The 18,623-nt window shown below is 43.6% G+C and overlaps 1 protein-coding gene across 3 annotated transcripts in view; it reads left to right on the top strand.

The window, feature by feature from the left end:
• Positions 1–18,623, top strand: part of ABR (ABR activator of RhoGEF and GTPase) — a 1,041,787-nt gene that overhangs the window by 733,976 nt on the left and 289,188 nt on the right. For all 3 annotated transcript variants that reach the window (XM_053706127.1, XM_053706128.1, XM_053706129.1), the window contains one exon: positions 6,892–7,077. In XM_053706127.1, coding sequence (XP_053562102.1) covers positions 6,892–7,077 — 186 coding nt within the window. The remainder of the gene's footprint in view (positions 1–6,891; positions 7,078–18,623) is intronic.

Below are 18,623 nucleotides of genomic sequence, written 5' to 3'. Positions count from 1 at the left end.
GATCAGAATTAAACTTGCATGATTCAGATAAAGCTTGTAATTTTAAGACACTTTTAAATTCACTTCTATTTTCATATGTGCTTTGTTCTGTTGTAATCCCTTGTTGAAAATTAATAGATGCTGATTGGTGCCTGCACACATTTGTCTCTTGTGATTGGCTAACTAGATGTGTTCAGCTAGCTGCCAGTAGTGCAATGCTGTTCCTTCAGCAAAGGATAACAAGAAAATAAATCAAATTTGATAATAGAAGTAAATTGGAAAGTTGTTTAAAACTGTATGTTCTATTCAAACCATGAATTAAAATTTTCTTCATAAATGGAAAGAGTCCACAGCTGCATTCATTACTTTTGGGAATTCAGAACCTGGCCACCAGGAGGAGGCAAAGACACCCCATCCAAAGGCTTAAATTCCTCCCCCAATCCCCTCATTCCCCAGTCATTCTTTGCCTTTCGTCCCAGGAGGTTGGCAGAGAAGTGTCAGACGTTTTCGATAGTCTCTTATGGAGGGTAGTACTCTTCGGCATGAGACTGAAGTTTTAAGTAGTCCTCTCATTGAGAGCATGGATGAAAGTTAGAGTCCGGAGATGCAGGGAGAGTCTTTCTGCTAAACCATCTCAACTCATATTAACAGCTCCATAAGCAATCAGCGTTGACAAGTTTTGCTGCCTGCTTTCTTCTCTCAAGTCCATGGTAGATGTGATGCTACTATCGGTCACACTTGAAGGGCCATGTTCCTGTTCCACGGCGTAGATTCCGGTAAGATAGTTTCATTTACTTTCATTATGATTGTATTGTAATACAAATGTTTTCCCGAGAGGCTACCACTTTGCGGGACTAACTGTAACTCAGGGTCTCAGTGAGGCTCCTTTTGTATTTTGGAATCGAGGGTTAATATTTCCTGAGGGGGGTTTAAATCATGTTTGTTATGTGATTCGACCTGCTTATGTGTAGTGTTACTTAGGCTCATGGCTTATGCAACATAACAGCCTTTTGAAGTGACGCAGCCTTTACAGTTGAGCGCACTTTTTCTGGACTGCACGATGTACCTGGTGACCAGGCGTGGTTCACGTTTTGGCTCTCCATTTCCGCATTCCTGACCGTGTGGCGACGGAAAAATTCTGGTCCGCTGGTGTCTAATTCATAGGAGGTGGTGAGTGCCCCAGCCATTGTGGGTGTCAGGTGCCGTTTACATTTTCTTATTTGGTCTGTTTTTTTGTATTCAGTATCCCAGTTATGGAGGATTCTGATATTGTGGAGACGCACATCTCTGACTCAGATTCTGTTTCTTGTGAGGAATACGAATTGGACCAGGTGATACTACATGCCCTTTAGTTACGGTCTGAATGCCGTTTTAGAGTGCTCAATTCCTCGGGATCAGGGAATCAAGCAGCCACTGAGCCATCAGTCTCTGGGGGTTCAGTTCCCTACCACCAACTCCTACTACGCATGCAGGTAATCCAGATTTTCCCTCTGGAGGTTATGACACGTTTCTCCAACATAGGTGTGTCCGGTCCACGGCGTCATCCTTACTTGTGGGATATTCTCTTCCCCAACAGGAAATGGCAAAGAGCCCAGCAAAGCTGGTCACATGATCCCTCCTAGGCTCCGCCTACCCCAGTCATTCTCTTTGCCGTTGTACAGGCAACATCTCCACGGAGATGGCTTAGAATCGTCCAAAATGGAAACCATTCGAACAATCCTTCCATCCAGGAAGGTCAATTCTTGACCACGGTGGATTTAAAGGATGCGTATCTACATATTCCTGTCCACAAGGAACATCATCGGTTCCTAAGGTTCGCATTCCTGGACAAGCATTACCAGTTCGTGGCGCTTCCTTTCGGATTAGCCACTGCTCCAAGGATTTTCACAAAGGTACTAGGGTCCCTTCTGGCGGTGCTAAGACCAAGGGGCATTGCTGTAGTACCTTACTTGGACGACATTCTGATTCAAGCGTCGTCCCTTCCTCAAGCAAAGGCTCACACGGACATAGTCCTGGCCTTTCTCAGATCTCACGAATGGAAAGTGAACGTGGAAAAGAGTTCTCTATCTCCGTCGACAAGAGTTCCCTTCTTGGGAACAATAATAGACTCCTTAGAAATGAGGATTTTTCTGACAGAGACCAGAAAAACCAAACTTCTAAACTCTTGTCGGATACTTCATTCCGTTCCTCTTCCTTCCATAGCGCAGTGCATGGAAGTGATAGGTTTGATGGTAGCGGCAATGGACATAGTTCCTTTTGCGCGCATTCATCTGAGACCATTACAACTGTGTATGCTCAGTCAGTGGAATGGGGACTATACAGACTTGTCTCCGAAGATACAAGTAAATCAGAGGACCAGAGACTCACTCCGTTGGTGGCTGTCCATGGACAACCTGTCACAAGGGGTGACCTCCCGCAGACCAGAGTGGGTCATTGTCACGACCGACGCCAGTCTGATGGGCTGGGGCGCGGTCTGGGGATCCCTGAAAGCTCAGGGTCTTTGGTCTCGGGAAGAATCTCTTCTACCGATAAATATTCTGGAACTGAGAGCGATATTCAATGCTCTCAAGGCTTGGCCTCAGCTAGCGAGGGCCAAGTTCATACGGTTTCAATCAGACAACATGACGACTGTTGCGTACATCAACCATCAGGGGGGAACAAGGAGTTCCCTGGCGATGGAAGAAGTGACCAAAATCATTCAATGGGCGGAGACTCGCTCCTGCCACCTGTCTGCAATCCACATCCCAGGAGTGGAAAATTGGGAAGCGGATTTTCTGAGTCGTCAGACATTGCATCCGGGGGAGTGGGAACTCCATCCGGAAATCTTTGCCCAAATCACTCAACTGTGGGGCATTCCAGACATGGATCTGATGGCCTCTCGTCAGAACTTCAAGGTTCCTTGCTACGGGTCCAGATCCAGGGATCCCAAGGCGACTCTAGTAGATGCACTAGTAGCACCTTGGACCTTCAAACTAGCTTATGTATTCCCGCCGTTCCCTCTCATCCCCAGGCTGGTAGCCAGGATCAATCAGGAGAGGGCGTCGGTGATCTTGATAGCTCCTGCGTGGCCACGCAGGATTTGGTATGCAGATCTGGTGAATATGTCATCGGCTCCACCATGGAAGCTACCTTTGAGACGAGACCTTCTTGTTCAAGGTCCGTTCGAACATCCGAATCTGGTCCCACTCCAGCTGACTGCTTGGAGATTGAACGCTTGATCTTCTCAAAGCGAGGGTTCTCAGATTCTGTTATTGATACTCTTGTTCAGGCCAGAAAGCCTGTAACTAGAAAAATTTACCACAAAATTTGGAAAAAATATATCTGTTGGTGTGAATCTAAAGGATTCCCTTGGGACAAGGTTAAGATTCCTAAGATTCTATCCTTCCTTCGAGAAGGATTGGAAAACGGATTATCTGCAAGTTCCTTGATGGGACAGATTTCTGCCTTGTCTGTGTTACTTCACAAAAAGCTGGCAGCTGTGCCAGATGTTCAAGCCTTTGTTCAGGCTCTGGTTAGAATCAAGCCTGTTTACAAACCTTTGACTCCTCCTTGGAGTCTCAACTTAGTTCTTTCAGTTCTTCAGGGGGTTCCGTTTGAACCCTTACATTCCGTTGATATTAAGTTATTATCTTGGAAAGTTTTGTTTTTGGTTGCAATTTCTTCTGCTAGAAGAGTTTCAGAATTATCTGCTCTGCAGTGTTCTCCTCCTTATCTGGTGTTCCATGCAGATAAGGTGGTTTTACGTACTAAACCTGGTTTTCTTCCAAAAGTTGTTTCTAACAAAAACATTAACCAGGAGATAGTCGTGCCTTCTCTGTGTCCGAAACCAGTTTCGAAGAAGGAACGTTTGTTGCACAATTTGGATGTTGTTCGCGCTCTAAAATTCTATTTAGATGCTACAAAGGATTTTAGACAAACATCTTCCTTGTTTGTTGTTTATTCTGGTAAAAGGAGAGGTCAAAAAGCAACTTCTACCTCTCTCTCTTTTTGGATTAAAAGCATCATCAGATTGGCTTACGAGACTGCCGGACGGCAGCCTCCTGAAAGGATCACAGCTCCTTCCACTAGGGCTGTGGCTTCCACATGGGCCTTCAAGAACGAGGCTTCTGTTGATCAGATATGTAGGGCAGCGACTTGGTCTTCACTGCACACTTTTACCAAATTTTACAAGTTTGATACTTTTGCTTCTTCTGAGGCTATTTTTGGGAGAAAGGTTTTGCAAGCCGTGGTGCCTTCCATTTAGGTGACCTGATTTGCTCCCTCCCTTCATCCGTGTCCTAAAGCTTTGGTATTGGTTCCCACAAGTAAGGATGACGCCGTGGACCGGACACACCTATGTTGGAGAAAACAGAATTTATGTTTACCTGATAAATTACTTTCTCCAACGGTGTGTCCGGTCCACGGCCCGCCCTGGTTTTTTAATCAGGACTGATAATTTATTTTCTTTAACTACAGTCACCACGGTATCATATGGTTTCTCCTATGCAAATATTCCTCCTTAACGTCGGTCGAATGACTGGGGTAGGCGGAGCCTAGGAGGGATCATGTGACCAGCTTTGCTGGGCTCTTTGCCATTTCCTGTTGGGGAAGAGAATATCCCACAAGTAAGGATGACGCCGTGGACCGGACACACCGTTGGAGAAAGTAATTTATCAGGTAAACATAAATTCTGTTTTTCGCATGTCCATAATTATGGCGCTGGCGCATCTGCAACTACCAGAAATGTGCTTACGATATTGTACGTGTTCCGTTAACCGGGGCTCCTTAGGCATGGGATGGCCTGCTCAGCTCTCCGGGGAAATTACTGTCCCTGAGGCTTCAGAGGGTCAACCTTCAGGGCCGGGGTTGTCTTGTGCTCTGGCAAGGGTATGCTGTGCCTTTCTTTATAGACTGGCGCTATAAACCTCTTTCCATCTGAAGAAAATAAAATTATCAGGTAAGCATAATTTAAGTTTTTGAGCTTTCCTGTCCCTTTAATATGCACTGGTTAGTTTATTTGGCGCATTAATATCTGATAAAATTCAATTTCAAATCATTTATTTTTTTGATGCAAAGCTGTAGAGATGTAATGGTTTTGTGTCCTATTGTGCTTATACAGGGAGTGCAGAATTATTAGGCAAGTTGTATTTTTGAGGATTAATTTTATTATTGAACAACAACCATGTTCTCAATGAACCCAAAAAACTCATTAATATCAAAGCTGAATAGTTTTGGAAGTAGTTTTTAGTTTGTTTTTAGTTATAGCTATTTTAGGGGGATATCTGTGTGTGCAGGTGACTATTACTGTGCATAATTATTAGGCAACTTAATAAAAAACAAATATATACCCATTTCAATTATTTATTTTTACCAGTGAAACCAATATAACATCTCAACATTCACAAATATACATTTCTGACATTCAAAAACAAAACAAAAACAAATCAGTGACCAATATAGCCACCTTTCTTTGCAAGGACACTCAAAAGCCTGCCATCCATGGATTCTGTCAGTGTTTTGATCTGTTCACCATCAACATTGCGTGCAGCAGCAACCACAGCCTCCCAGACACTGTTCAGAGAGGTGTACTGTTTTCCCTCCTTGTAAATCTCACATTTGATGATGGACCACAGGTTCTCAATGGGGTTCAGATCAGGTGAACAAGGAGGCCATGTCATTAGATTTTCTTCTTTTATACCCTTTCTTGCCAGCCACGCTGTGGAGTACTTGGACGCGTGTGATGTAGCATTGTCCTGCATGAAAATCATGTTTTTCTTGAAGGATGCAGACTTCTTCCTGTACCACTGCTTGAAGAAGGTGTCTTCCAGAAACTGGCAGTAGGACTGGGAGTTGAGCTTGACTCCATCCTCAACCCGAAAAGGCCCCACAAGCTCATCTTTGATGATACCAGCCCAAACCAGTACTCCACCTCCACCTTGCTGGCGTCTGAGTCGGACTGGAGCTCTCTGCCCTTTACCAATCCAGCCACGGGCCCATCCATCTGGCCCATCAAGACTCACTCTCATTTCATCAGTCCATAAAACCTTAGAAAAATCAGTCTTGAGATATTTCTTGGCCCAGTCTTGACGTTTCAGCTTGTGTGTCTTGTTCAGTGGTGGTCGTCTTTCAGCCTTTCTTACCTTGGCCATGTCTCTGAGTATTGCACACCTTGTGCTTTTGGGCACTCCAGTGATGTTGCAGCTCTGAAATATGGCCAAACTGGTGGCAAGTGGCATCTTGGCAGCTGCACGCTTGACTTTTCTCAGTTCATGGGCAGTTATTTTGCGCCTTGGTTTTTCCACACGCTTCTTGCGACCCTGTTGACTATTTTGAATGAAACGCTTGATTGTTCGATGATCACGCTTCAGAAGCTTTGCAATTTTAAGAGTGCTGCATCCCTCTGCAAGATATCTCACTATTTTTGACTTTTCTGAGCCTGTCAAGTCCTTCTTTTGACCCATTTTGCCAAAGGAAAGGAAGTTGCCTAATAATTATGCACACCTGATATAGGGTGTTGATGTCATTAGACCACACCCCTTCTCATTACAGAGATGCACATCACCTAATATGCTTAATTGGTAGTAGGCTTTCGAGCCTATACAGCTTGGAGTAAGACAACATGCATAAAGAGGATGATGTGGTCAAAATACTCATTTGCCTAATAATTCTGCACTCCCTGTATGTATTAGTGTTCTCCACATAAAATTTTGACAGCCGGTTGGCATTATGAAGTAGCCAGGTAGGGGTAATAAAATACTTTGCGATAACATTTTCTCTTTTAAATGTTACTTAAGTTATCCCAAAAACAGATTAATTACACTAAATAGGTCTTAGGGTAGATCACTCTATTAATAAAAATTGTGTTTTTGTGCAGAATGAAAATAATGCTTAGAAGGGCAGAATGACCATCAGCATTTTGTCTTTATATTGCAGCCTATGAAACCACTCAAGGCCACTGCCACAACATCCCAGCCTGTACTGACCATGCAGCAAATAGATGCCATCTTTTACAAGATCCAGGACATATATGAAATTCATAAAGAATTCTATGATAACTTGTGTCCGCAAGTGCAGCAGTGGGACAAGACGACAACTGTGGGACATCTCTTCCAGAAGCTGGTACAGTCTAATTTTCATTTGCATTCATCGGTGGTTTTATTTTTTTCTCACTTATACATTGTCCCTATTGTCTTAATATAAGATGTTTTTTATGTCTAGCTAATAATACACAGGTTTTAATCAAGTAATTGGAATCCTACTAGGATATGTTTATGCAATTACTTTAGTTTTTGGTCAGGATAGTCCTCTAGAGCAGGGGTCAGCAGCCTTGGGCCCCCAGATGTTTTGGAACTACTTTTCCCATGATGCTTAGACAGCCTAAAGAGTGTCTCAGCATCATGGGAAATGTAGTTCGAAAACTTTTGGGGCCCCAAGGTTGCTGACTCCTCTCTAGAGCTCATGAGCTTTACCACCATCGGGTCTCTGAGAGCTTTACCACCATTGGATCTCTGAGAGTTGTGGATTGAGCATTTTACCCCGGTTTCTATCATTGCTACTATTTACATTTTAATTGCTCCATTCTAATATCAGCTGTAAGTGCATAATCTCTTATAAGGACATGAAAGTCAATATTAAACTTTCAAGATAAAAAAAGAGAATACAGTTTATTAAAAAGCAAACAAACAAAAAAACAACTAACCGTTTACTTCTGTTATGAAATTGTTTCTTTTGTTCAATTGTATCATTTGTTAAAATGTAGCTCTTATCCATAAGAGCATACCTAGGTAGGCCCATGAGTGTGCACAGGTCTTAAGAACTAAATGGCAACACTGTTTAAAGGAACACTGAACCCAAATTTTTTCATTCGTGATTCAGACAGAGCTTGCAGTTTTGAGCAACTTTCTATTTTACTCCTATTATCAAATTGTCTTCATTCTCTTGGTATCTTTATTTGAAATGCAAGAATGTAAGTTTAGATGCCGGCCCATTTTTGGTGAACAACCTGGGTTGTTCTTGCTGATTGGTGGATAAATTCATCCACCAATAAAAAAGTGCTGTCCACGGTTCTGAACCAGAAAAAAAAAGCTTAGATGCCTTCTTTTTCAAATAAAAATAGCAAGAGAATGAAGAAAATTGATAATAGGAGTAAATTAGAAAGTTGCTTAAAATTGCATGCTCTATTTGAATCACAGAAGAAAAAAGTTTGGGTTCAGTGTCCCTTTAAAACAATGATGCCATATAGTGCTTAAGATATATACACACTGCGTCTACCTAGGTATTCTGGAATAGAAAGGAAATATGGTTCAACAATAGAATAGTAAGAAAAGCTACTACATTTGCCTTTCTTGTCAATTTCAGAGTCATGATGATGGTTGTGTTTATTGTAGATTATTTACTAGGGATGTGCAAATATTCGGACCAGTGTTCTGTGGGTGGGCAGCAGGTGTTTAATGAGTAAGGTCAGGGTGTGTTCTCTGGGACGGGGCAGTTCCTGCTAGCGGGAAAGCATGCAGACCTCCTAACCTATAACTGTTAACAATAGGGCAGGATTCTGGGTAATTGTGAGGTCTGAATATCCCAGGCTCACACAGATACATTTTCTACAGTAAGAAAACCTACTTACGTTATTGTCAGAGTTTAAGTTCCCAATCAATTGTTAAAATTCCCCCCTGCACAGAAAATGTTATATAATTATTTTTTGAATCTATTAACTCCTGCCACATTCCCTCTATCATACTACTGGAGCAGAGTGAGTATTTTTTATTTATTTAGTTGCATTGACCCACTCAACATGTGCCAGACAAAGAAATGCATGTTCTGTTCACTCCACAACACATGTACACCCAGTAGACCAGACCCATTTTTGATTCCTCTCTGTACTCCACCTTCATAGGAATTTTGTTTTACAACTAATTAACGGTAACAAATCTGCAGAAACGCCACTAGCACTTACTGGCTGTTCCTTGGCAACCATGACGTTACTTATACTAATGAATTACAAGGATGCTATATCCCATGAGCAATGAGTAGATTGTGTGTGTGTGTGGGGGGGAGGTCATTTTGTCTTAAGCAGCACGACTAGAAGAACATTAAATAATGATTTTGCATGATTACTTTTTCATTTGTGAATATTCATGTTATTTCTTCAGAATGATCTTTTGCCTGTAATAATAATTTAAGGAGACATTAAACTCCAAACAAATCTGCTATGCATATTAAGTTAAGAATGTTTATTTGGCATAGAAAAGGTTAAATTACAGCTGTTTAAATTGATGTTAAAACTAACTGTATTTTGCACAACACACAGGCTGATAAGGACAATTCCTGCATCTCTGATGGTGGGTAAACTCCTTCACCAGTGTTTAGTACAAAAAGTACTTTTATTCAGGATGGGAATATAGTAATTTTTAAAAATAATTAAATATGTTTATAATACAGTTTAAAATACTATCAATTAGATGCAGCAAATTTAGAAATAAACCTGTAAACACACCTCTAGAATTTATTGTAAATAATTATATTTTCCATCTAAAGGGGAGGAGAGTCCATTCATTCATTGTGGGAAATAAGAACCTGACCACCAGGAGGAGGCAAAGACACCCAAGCCAAAGGCTTAAATACCTCCCCCACTTCCCTCATCCCCCAGTCATTCTTTGCCTTTCGTCACAGAAGGTTGGCAGAGAAGTGTCAGAAGATTCAGAGTAGTCTCTTATGGAGGGTAATACTCTTCGGAATGGGACTGGAGTTTTAAGTTGTCCTGTCAGCCTCTCAGTGAGAGCATGGATGAATGTTAGAGTCCGGAGATGCAGGGAGAGTCTTTCTGCGAAACCATCCCAACTCATTTTAATAGCTCCATAAGCAATCGGCGTTGACGAGTTTCGCTGCCTGCTTCCTACACTCAAGTCCATGTCAGGAGCGATGCTATTACACTGTTACACTTGAGAGGCCGTGTACCTGTTCCACGGCGTAGATTCTGGTAAGATTGTTTCATTTTTATACACATAATGAGAACCCAGAAGACAGGGTCACAGTGTAATGCCTCTTATCTTTATAGAATCAAGGGTTAATATCCCTAGTAAGGGGATTAATGAACGGGGGGGGGGGGGTACATAATATTGTTAATTGTGTCATTGCTGCAATATGTGTGAGATGAGGCTCTGGCAATGGGGGGAACATTAGTTTCCTTCCGGGAGTATAACTAGTCCGCAATAAAGCCGCAAGCTAGGACTCTGACACGTTAGAGGGTACTCCTTTTTTAACTAAGTTTAGTACCTGTGTTTATTGTAAGGAGGTTCCGGTAGAGCCGCCTGCTCAACTATGTTCCCCTTGTCTTGATAAGATCTTGATTTCTCGAAAGAAGAGAATGTCTAGTACTACTGAGCCATCCACCTCTGAGGGCTCCCCGTCCCGTGAGGTGCGTCTCCTACATTCATCTCCGAGTACACATGCAGCGCCCCAGGGCATGTCTATTTCTCCTTAGGGGGAAATCCGTTGTCCGTCAGACTTTGCGGATCAACTGCAAATGGCGGTCTGTAAGGTGATTATTGCCTTACCACGTTCTGCTAAGCGCAAGCGTAGGGTAAAATATGGCGATCTGGCCGAGGAGTCATATACTCCTATGGATATCTCGGAAAGGTTTTCCGGCATTGGGACAGGAGTTTTAAGTAATCCTTTCAGTCTCTCAGTGAGGGCTTGGATGAAAGTTAGAGTCCTGAGATGCAGGAAAAGTCTTTCTGCGAAACCATCTCGACTCATATTAACAGCTCCTCAAGCAATCGGCCGTGTTCCTGTTCCACGGCGTAGATTCCATTAAGATTGTTTCATTTTACTTTCTTTATGAATTTACTGTAATACAAATGTGTTCCCGAGAGGCTACCACCTTGCGGGTCTAACTTACATAAGGGTCTCAGTGAAGTTCCTTTAGTATCTTTGAATCAAGGATTAATATCTCCTGAGGGGGGTTATTGAACAGGGGGGTTTATAATCATGTTTATGTTATTCAACCTGCTTATGTGTGGTGTTTACTGGGCTCGTGGTTGGAACATTGAGGCCTTTGGAAGTGATGCGACCTTATGGTTGGGCGCACTTTTTTGGACTATACGGTTCACCTTGTGGTCGGGCGTGGTTACGATCCGTATTCCATTTCCGCATTCCCGACCGTGTGGTGAAGGAGAAATTCTAGTCCCCAGGGGTCTGGTCATAGGAGGTGGTGAAAGCCCCAGCCATTATGAGTGTCAGGTGCCATTTTTGTTTTACTTCTTTAGTCCATATTTGCATATCCTCTATCCAGTTATGGAGGATTTTGAAGCTGAGACTGTTTTAATTTCAGATTTAGATTCTGCATCCGGTGAAGAATCCGGATTTGGCCTCGTTGACACATGTTAACCAGTTTTGTTCTGTATGCTGTCACGATCCGTTCATCACCGTGTCACTGCGGCTCCTGGATCTTATCTGTGTCCTTACCACGTTGCCTAGTAATGTGACGCGGCCTTCCTGGGAAACGCCCCCATACGTCACAGCCTCCTCTCGTCACTGGCTTCAAAATGCCGGCGGGAGTTTTCTTTGGGGCCCGTTTGTCAGTGTTCTTTCCTGTTTGTGGCTCTGTGAGTTTCTGCTCTCTACCTATATTTAAAATCTGTCTGCTGGATATCGACCCTTGCCTTGCCTGACTACTCTTTAGTCTGATCCCTAAAATCCTGTCTGCTGGATATTGAACCTTGCCTTGCCTGACTATTCTGCAACCTGATCCTTAAATCTGCTTAAAGGGACATTGACCATTGCTTTGCCTGACTACTCTGCTGCCTTATACTTAAACCTGCTTAAAGGCACATTGACCATTGCTTTGCCTGACCACTCTTCTGCCTTGTCTTTAAACCTGTTTAAAGGGACATTGACCTCTGCATTGCCTGACCACTCTAACGGATCATCCTCTGCCTGTTCTACATTGTTACTGACCTCTGCATTGTCTGACCACTCTTGTGGTATACCCTCAACCTGCATAAGTCTCTTTACCTTGTACTTCCCTTATCTCAGTTGAGACCGCTACGTGACCCTGCAACACCTGTGAGTACAGTTTTTCTTTTCCTGCATAATTATTGCCTTTTATTCTTTTTATTCTCGTCCTGGGTTCCTCTCAGTGTGCTAGCGTGTGTTTATCTTATCACTCTAACAGTTGGGTTAAGTCCTGGACTGATTCCTTACAGCTGACATATGCCATATGAGAGCACCTTGTTCCTCGGGCTCGGGGAATCAAGGGACAGCTGAACCATCCGCCTCTGGGGGTCCCGTCCTCCGAGAGGCGAGTTCCCTACCCCTCCATACTTATACACATGTGGGTAACCCAGTTTATGATTATTCCTCCATGCAGGGTGGTGTGTTCCACCCTGGAGGTTGCAGCATGTTTTCGCATCCACATATTTTTGGCGATTATTCGTCTGCAGAGTCCAGACGTTTATGCACGTTTGTGCTTGTGCCCTATTGTCCCAGGTCTATCACCTTAGGGAGGACCTGTACAGTTCCCTGCTCGTGTACCTTCCCTGAGTGTTGTGCGTTAACCTACAGGTTGCCTTATATTATCCGGGTCCAGTCAAGGGGCCGAGTGCTCATGTTATCATTTGTTTCACATTCAACTAAGCATTCTAGAGGACCTGTGGGTCTACAAGGCAGGAAGGATTGTCTCAGTCCTTATAGCCTTCAATTTGGATGACTGGGTCAGTGAAGTTTCCACTACGTCATTTTCTATGGCGTCTGGTATTGTCGGACCCTAGAGTTCCTCCCCATGTGGTGGAGAGTTGGAGGGCTTAGCGCCTTCTTCCTGCCGAGTGAGCGTTTTGGCCTTTTTCTTTTGAGGCTCGAGGATTGTCATTGGACTTGGTCAGCAGCTAGTAGTTTGAAGGGTAGTTCGATAGACTTGTAGGATGCCTATCTATCGGCTAGATTACGAGTTGTGCGTTAGGGTAAAAAAGCAGCATTAAGAGGTCCTAACGCTGCTTTTTTACGCCCGCTGGTATTACGAGTCTTGAAGGTTTAGGGTCACCGCACACTTTTTTTGGCCTTACCGCAAAACGACTTACGTAAACTTTGTAAAGTCTTTTTTCTATTGGACTTCCATAGTGCTGATATTACGAGTCTGTCCTGGGAGGCCAAAAGGTGAGCGGTACACCCTACCCTGTCAAGATCCTAAAGTCAGTAGTTAAGAGTTTTATGGTACAATGCCGTAACATAAAACTCATAACTAAAGTGCTAAAAAGTACACTAACACCCATAAACTACCTATTAACCCCTAAACCGAGGCCCTCCTGCATCGCAAAAACACTATAATAAACTTTTTAACCCCTAATCTGCCGCTCCGGACACCGCCGCCACCTACATTATATTTATGAACCACTAATCTGCTGCCCCAACATCGCCGACACCTACATTATATTTATTAACCCCTAATCTGCCGCCCCAACATCGCCGACACCTACATTATATTTATTAACCCCTAATCTGCCGCCCCCAATGTGGCCGCAACCTACCTACACTTATTAAACCCTAATCTGCCGCCCCCAACATCGCTGCCACTATATTAAAGTTATTAACCACTAAATCTAAGTCTAACCCTAACACCCCCTAACTTAAATATAATTTAAATAGATCTAAAGAAAATTACTATCATTACCTAAATTATTCCTATTTAAAACTAAATACTTACCTATAAAATAAACCCTAAACTAGCTACAATATAACTAATAGTTACATTGTAGCTTAGGATTTATTTCTCCAACATAGGTGTGTCCGGTCCACGGCGTCATCCTTACTTGTGGGATATTCTCTTCCCCAACAGGAAATGGCAAAGAGCCCAGCAAAGCTGGTCACATGATCCCTCCTAGGCTCCGCCTACCCCAGTCATTCTCTTTGCCGTTGTACAGGCAACATCTCCACGGAGATGGCTTAGAGTTTTTTAGTGTTTAACTGTAGTTTTTCATTATTCAATCAAGAGTTTGTTATTTTCAAATAGTGCTGGTACGTACTATTTACTCAGAAACAGAAAAGAGATGAAGAATTCTGTTTGTATGAGGAAAATGATTTTAGCAACCGTAACTAAAATCCATGGCTGTTCCACACAGGACTGTTGAGAGCAATTAACTTCAGTTGGGGGAACAGTTTGCAGTCTCTTGCTGCTTGAGGTATGACACATTCTAACAAGACGATGTAATGCTGGAAGCTGTCATTTTCCCTATGGGATCCGGTAAGCCATGTTTATTACGATTGTAAATAAGGGCTTCACAAGGGCTTATTTAAACTGTAGACTTTTTTTGGGCTAAATCGATTGAATTAACACTTATTTAGCCTTGAGGAATCATTTATTCTGGGTATTTTGATTTAATAATATCGGCAGGCACTGTTTTAGACACCTTATTCTTTAGGGGCTTTCCCAAAGCATAGGCAGAGTCTCATTTTCGCGCCGGTGTTGCGCACTTGTTTTTGAGAGGCATGGCATGCAGTCGCATGTGAGAGGAGCTCTGATACTTATAAAAGACTTCTGAAGGCGTCATTTGGTATCGTATTCCCCTTTGGGTTTGGTTGGGTCTCAGCAAAGCAGATACCAGGGACTGTAAAGGGGTTTAAAGCTTAAAACGGCTCCGGTTCCGTTATTTTAAGGGTTAAAGCTTCCAAAATTGGTGTGCAATATTTTCAAGGCTTTAAGACGCTGTGGTGAAAATTTGGTGAATTTTGAACAATTCCTTCATGTTTTTTCGCAATTGCAGTAATAAAGTGTGTTCAGTTTAAAATTTAAAGTGACAGTAACGGTTTTATTTTAAAACGTTTTTTGTACTTTCTGATCAAGTTTATGCCTGTTTAACATGTCTGAACTACCAGATAGACTGTGTTCTGAATGTGGGGAAGCCAGAATTCCTATTCATTTAAATAAATGTGATTTATGTGATAATGACAATGATGCCCAAGATGATTCCTCAAGTGAGGGGAGTAAGCATGGTACTGCATCATTCCCTCCTTCGTCTACACGAGTCTTGCCCACTCAGGAGGCCCCTAGTACATCTAGCGCGCCAATTCTCCTTACTATGCAACAATTAACGGCTGTAATGGATAATTCTGTCAAAAACATTTTAGCCAAAATGAACCCTTGTCAGCGTAAGCGTGGCTGCTCTGTTTTAGTTACTGAAGAGCATGACGACGCTGATATTAATATCTCTGAAGGGCCCCTAACCCAATCTGAGGGGGCCAGGGAGGTTTTGTCTGAGGGAGAAATTACTGATTTAGGGAACATTTCTCAGCAGGCTGAATCTGATGTGATTACATTTAAATTTAAATTGGAACATCTCCGCATTTTGCTTAAGGAGGTATTATCCACTCTGGATGATTGTGAAAATTTAGTCATCCCAGAGAAACTATGTAAAATGGACAAGTTCCTAGAGGTGCCGGGGCTCCCAGAAGCTTTTCCTATACCCAAGCGGGTGGCGGACATTGTTAATAAAGAATGGGAAAGGCCCGGTATTCCTTTCGTCCCTCCCCCCATATTTAAAAAATTGTTTCCTATGGTCGACCCCAGAAAGGACTTATGGCAGTCAGTCCCCAAGGTCGAGGGAGCGGTTTCTACTTTAAACAAACGCACCACTATTCCCATAGAGGATAGTTGTGCTTTCAAAGATCCTATGGATAAAAAATTAGAAGGTTTGCTTAAAAAGATGTTTGTTCAGCAGGGTTACCTTCTACAACCCATTTCATGCATTGTCCCTGTCACTACAGCCGCATATTTCTGGTTTGATGAACTGCTTAAGGTGCTCGATAGTGACTCTCCTCCTTATGAGGAGATTATGGACAGAATCAATGCTCTCAAATTGGCTAATTCTTTCACTCTAGACGCCTCTTTGCAATTGGCTAAGTTAGCGGCTAAGAACTCTGGGTTTGCTATTGTGGCGCGCAGAGCGCTTTGGTTGAAATCTTGGTCGGCTGATGCGTCTTCCAAGAACAAGCTACTAAACATTCCTTTCAAGGGGAAACGCTGTTTGGTCCTGACTTGAAAGAGATTATCTCTGATATCACTGGGGGTAAGGGCCACGCCCTTCCTCAGGATCGGCCCTTCAAGGCAAAAAATAGACCTAATTTTCGTCCCTTTCGTAAAAACGGACCAGCCCAAGGTGTTACGTCCTCTAAGCAAGAGGGTAATACTTCTCAGGCCAAGCCAGCTTGGAGACCAATGCAAGGCTGGAACAAGGGAAAGCAGGCCAAGAAACCTGCCACTGTTACCAAAACAGCATGAAATATTGGCCCCCGATCCGGGACCGGATCTGGTGGGGGGCAGACTCTCTCTCTTCGCTCAGGCTTGGGCAAGAGATGTTCTGGATCCTTGGGCGCTAGAAATAGTCTCCCAGGGTTATCTTCTGGAATTCAAGGGACTTCCCCCAAGGGGGAGGTTCCACAAGTCGCAGTTGTCTTCAGACCACATAAAAAGACAGGCGTTCTTACATTGTGTAGAAGACCTGTTAAAAATGGGAGTGATTCATCCTGTTCCATTAAGAGAACAAGGGATGGGGTTCTACTCCAATCTGTTCATAGTTCCCAAAAAAGAGGGAACGTTCAGACCAATCCTAGATCTCAAGATCTTAAACAAATTTCTCAAGGTCCCATCGTTCAAGATGGAAACCATTCGAACTATCCTTCCTTCCATCCAGGAAGGTCAATTTATGACCTCGGTGGATTTAAAGGATGCGTATCTACATATTCCTATCCACAAGGAACATCATCGGTTCCTAAGGTTTGCATTCCTGGACATACATTACCAGTTCGTGGCGCTTCCTTTCGGATTAGCCACTGCTCCAAGGATTTTCACAAAGGTACTAGGGTCCCTTCTGGCGGTGCTAAGACCAAGGGGCATTGCTGTAGTACCTTACCTGGACGACATTCTGATTCAAGCGTCGTCCCTTCCTCAAGCAAAGGCTCACACGGACATTGTCCTGGCCTTTCTCAGATCTCACGGCTGGAAAGTGAACGTGGAAAAGAGTTCTCTATCCCCGTCAACAAGGGTTCCCTTCTTGGGAACAATTATAGACTCCTTAGAAATGAGGATCTTTCTAACAGAGGCCAGAAAAACAAAGCTTCTGGACTCTTGTCGGATACTTCATTCCGTTCCTCTTCCTTCCATAGCTCAGTGCATGGAAGTGATCGGGTTGATGGTGGCGGCGATGGACATAGTTCCTTTTGCGCGCATTCATCTAAGACCATTACAACTGTGCATGATCAGTCAGTGGAATGGGGACTATACAGACTTGTCTCCGAAGATACAAGTAAATCAGAGGACCAGAGACTCACTCCGTTGGTGGCTGTCCCTGGACAATCTGTCTCAAGGGATGATGTTCCACAGACCAGAGTGGGTCATTGTCACGACCGACGCCAGTCTGATAGGCTGGGGCGCGGTCTGGGGATCCCTGAAAGCTCAGGGTCTTTGGTCTCGGGAAGAATCTCTTCTACCGATAAATATTCTGGAACTGAGAGCGATATTCAATGCGCTCCAGGCCTGGCCCCAGCTTGCGAGGACCAGGTTCATACGGTTTCAATCAGACAACATGACGACTGTTGCGTACATCAACCATCAGGGGGGAACAAGGAGTTCCCTAGCGATGGAAGAAGTAACCAAAATTATTCTTTGGGCGGAGTCTCACTCCTGCCACCTGTCTGCTATCCACATCCCAGGAGTGGAAAATTGGGAAGCGGATTTTCTGAGTCGTCAGACATTGCATCCGGGGGAGTGGGAACTCCATCCGGAAATCTTTGCCCAAGTCACTCACCTGTGGGGCATTCCAGACATGGATCTGATGGCCTCTCGTCAGAACTTCAAGGTTCCTTGCTACGGGGCCAGATCCAGGGATCCCAAGGCGGCTCTAGTGGATGCACTAGTAGCACCTTGGACCTTCAAACTAGCTTATGTGTTCCCGCCATTTCCTCTCATCCCCAGGCTGATAGCCAGGATCAAGCAGGAGAGGGCGTCGGTGATCTTGATAGCTCCTGCGTGGCCACGCAGGACTTGGTATGCAGATCTGGTGAATATGTCATCGGCTCCACCTTGGAAGCTACCTTTGAGACGAGACCTTCTTGTTCAGGGTCCGTTCGAACATCCGAATCTGGTTTCACTCCAGCTGACTGCTTGGAGATTGAACGCTTGATTTTATCGAAGCGAGGATTCTCAGATTCTGTGATCGATACTCTTGTTCAGGCCAGAAAGCCTGTGACTAGAAAGATTTACCACAAAATTTGGAAAAAATATATCTGTTGGTGTGAATCTAAAGGATTCCCTTGGGACAAGGTTAAGATTCCTAGGATTCTATCCTTCCTTCAAGAAGGATTGGAAAAAGGATTATCTGCAAGTTCCCTGAAGGGACAGATTTCTGCCTTGTCGGTATTACTTCACAAAAAGCTGGCAGCTGTGCCAGATGTTCAAGCCTTTGTTCAGGCTCTGGTTAGAATCAAGCCTGTTTACAAACCTTTGACTCCTCCTTGGAGTCTCAATTTAGTTCTTTCAGTTCTTCAGGGGGTTCCGTTTGAACCCTTACATTCCGTTGATATTAAGTTATTATCTTGGAAAGTTTTGTTTTTAGTTGCGATTTCTTCTGCTAGAAGAGTCTCAGAATTATCTGCTCTGCAGTGCTCTCCTCCTTATCTGG

Source organism: Bombina bombina, chromosome 3 (genome assembly GCF_027579735.1).
Source record: "Bombina bombina isolate aBomBom1 chromosome 3, aBomBom1.pri, whole genome shotgun sequence".
In the NCBI taxonomy this organism is placed as follows: domain Eukaryota; kingdom Metazoa; phylum Chordata; class Amphibia; order Anura; family Bombinatoridae; genus Bombina; species Bombina bombina.
This window is presented reverse-complemented; position numbering and strand designations above follow the sequence as displayed.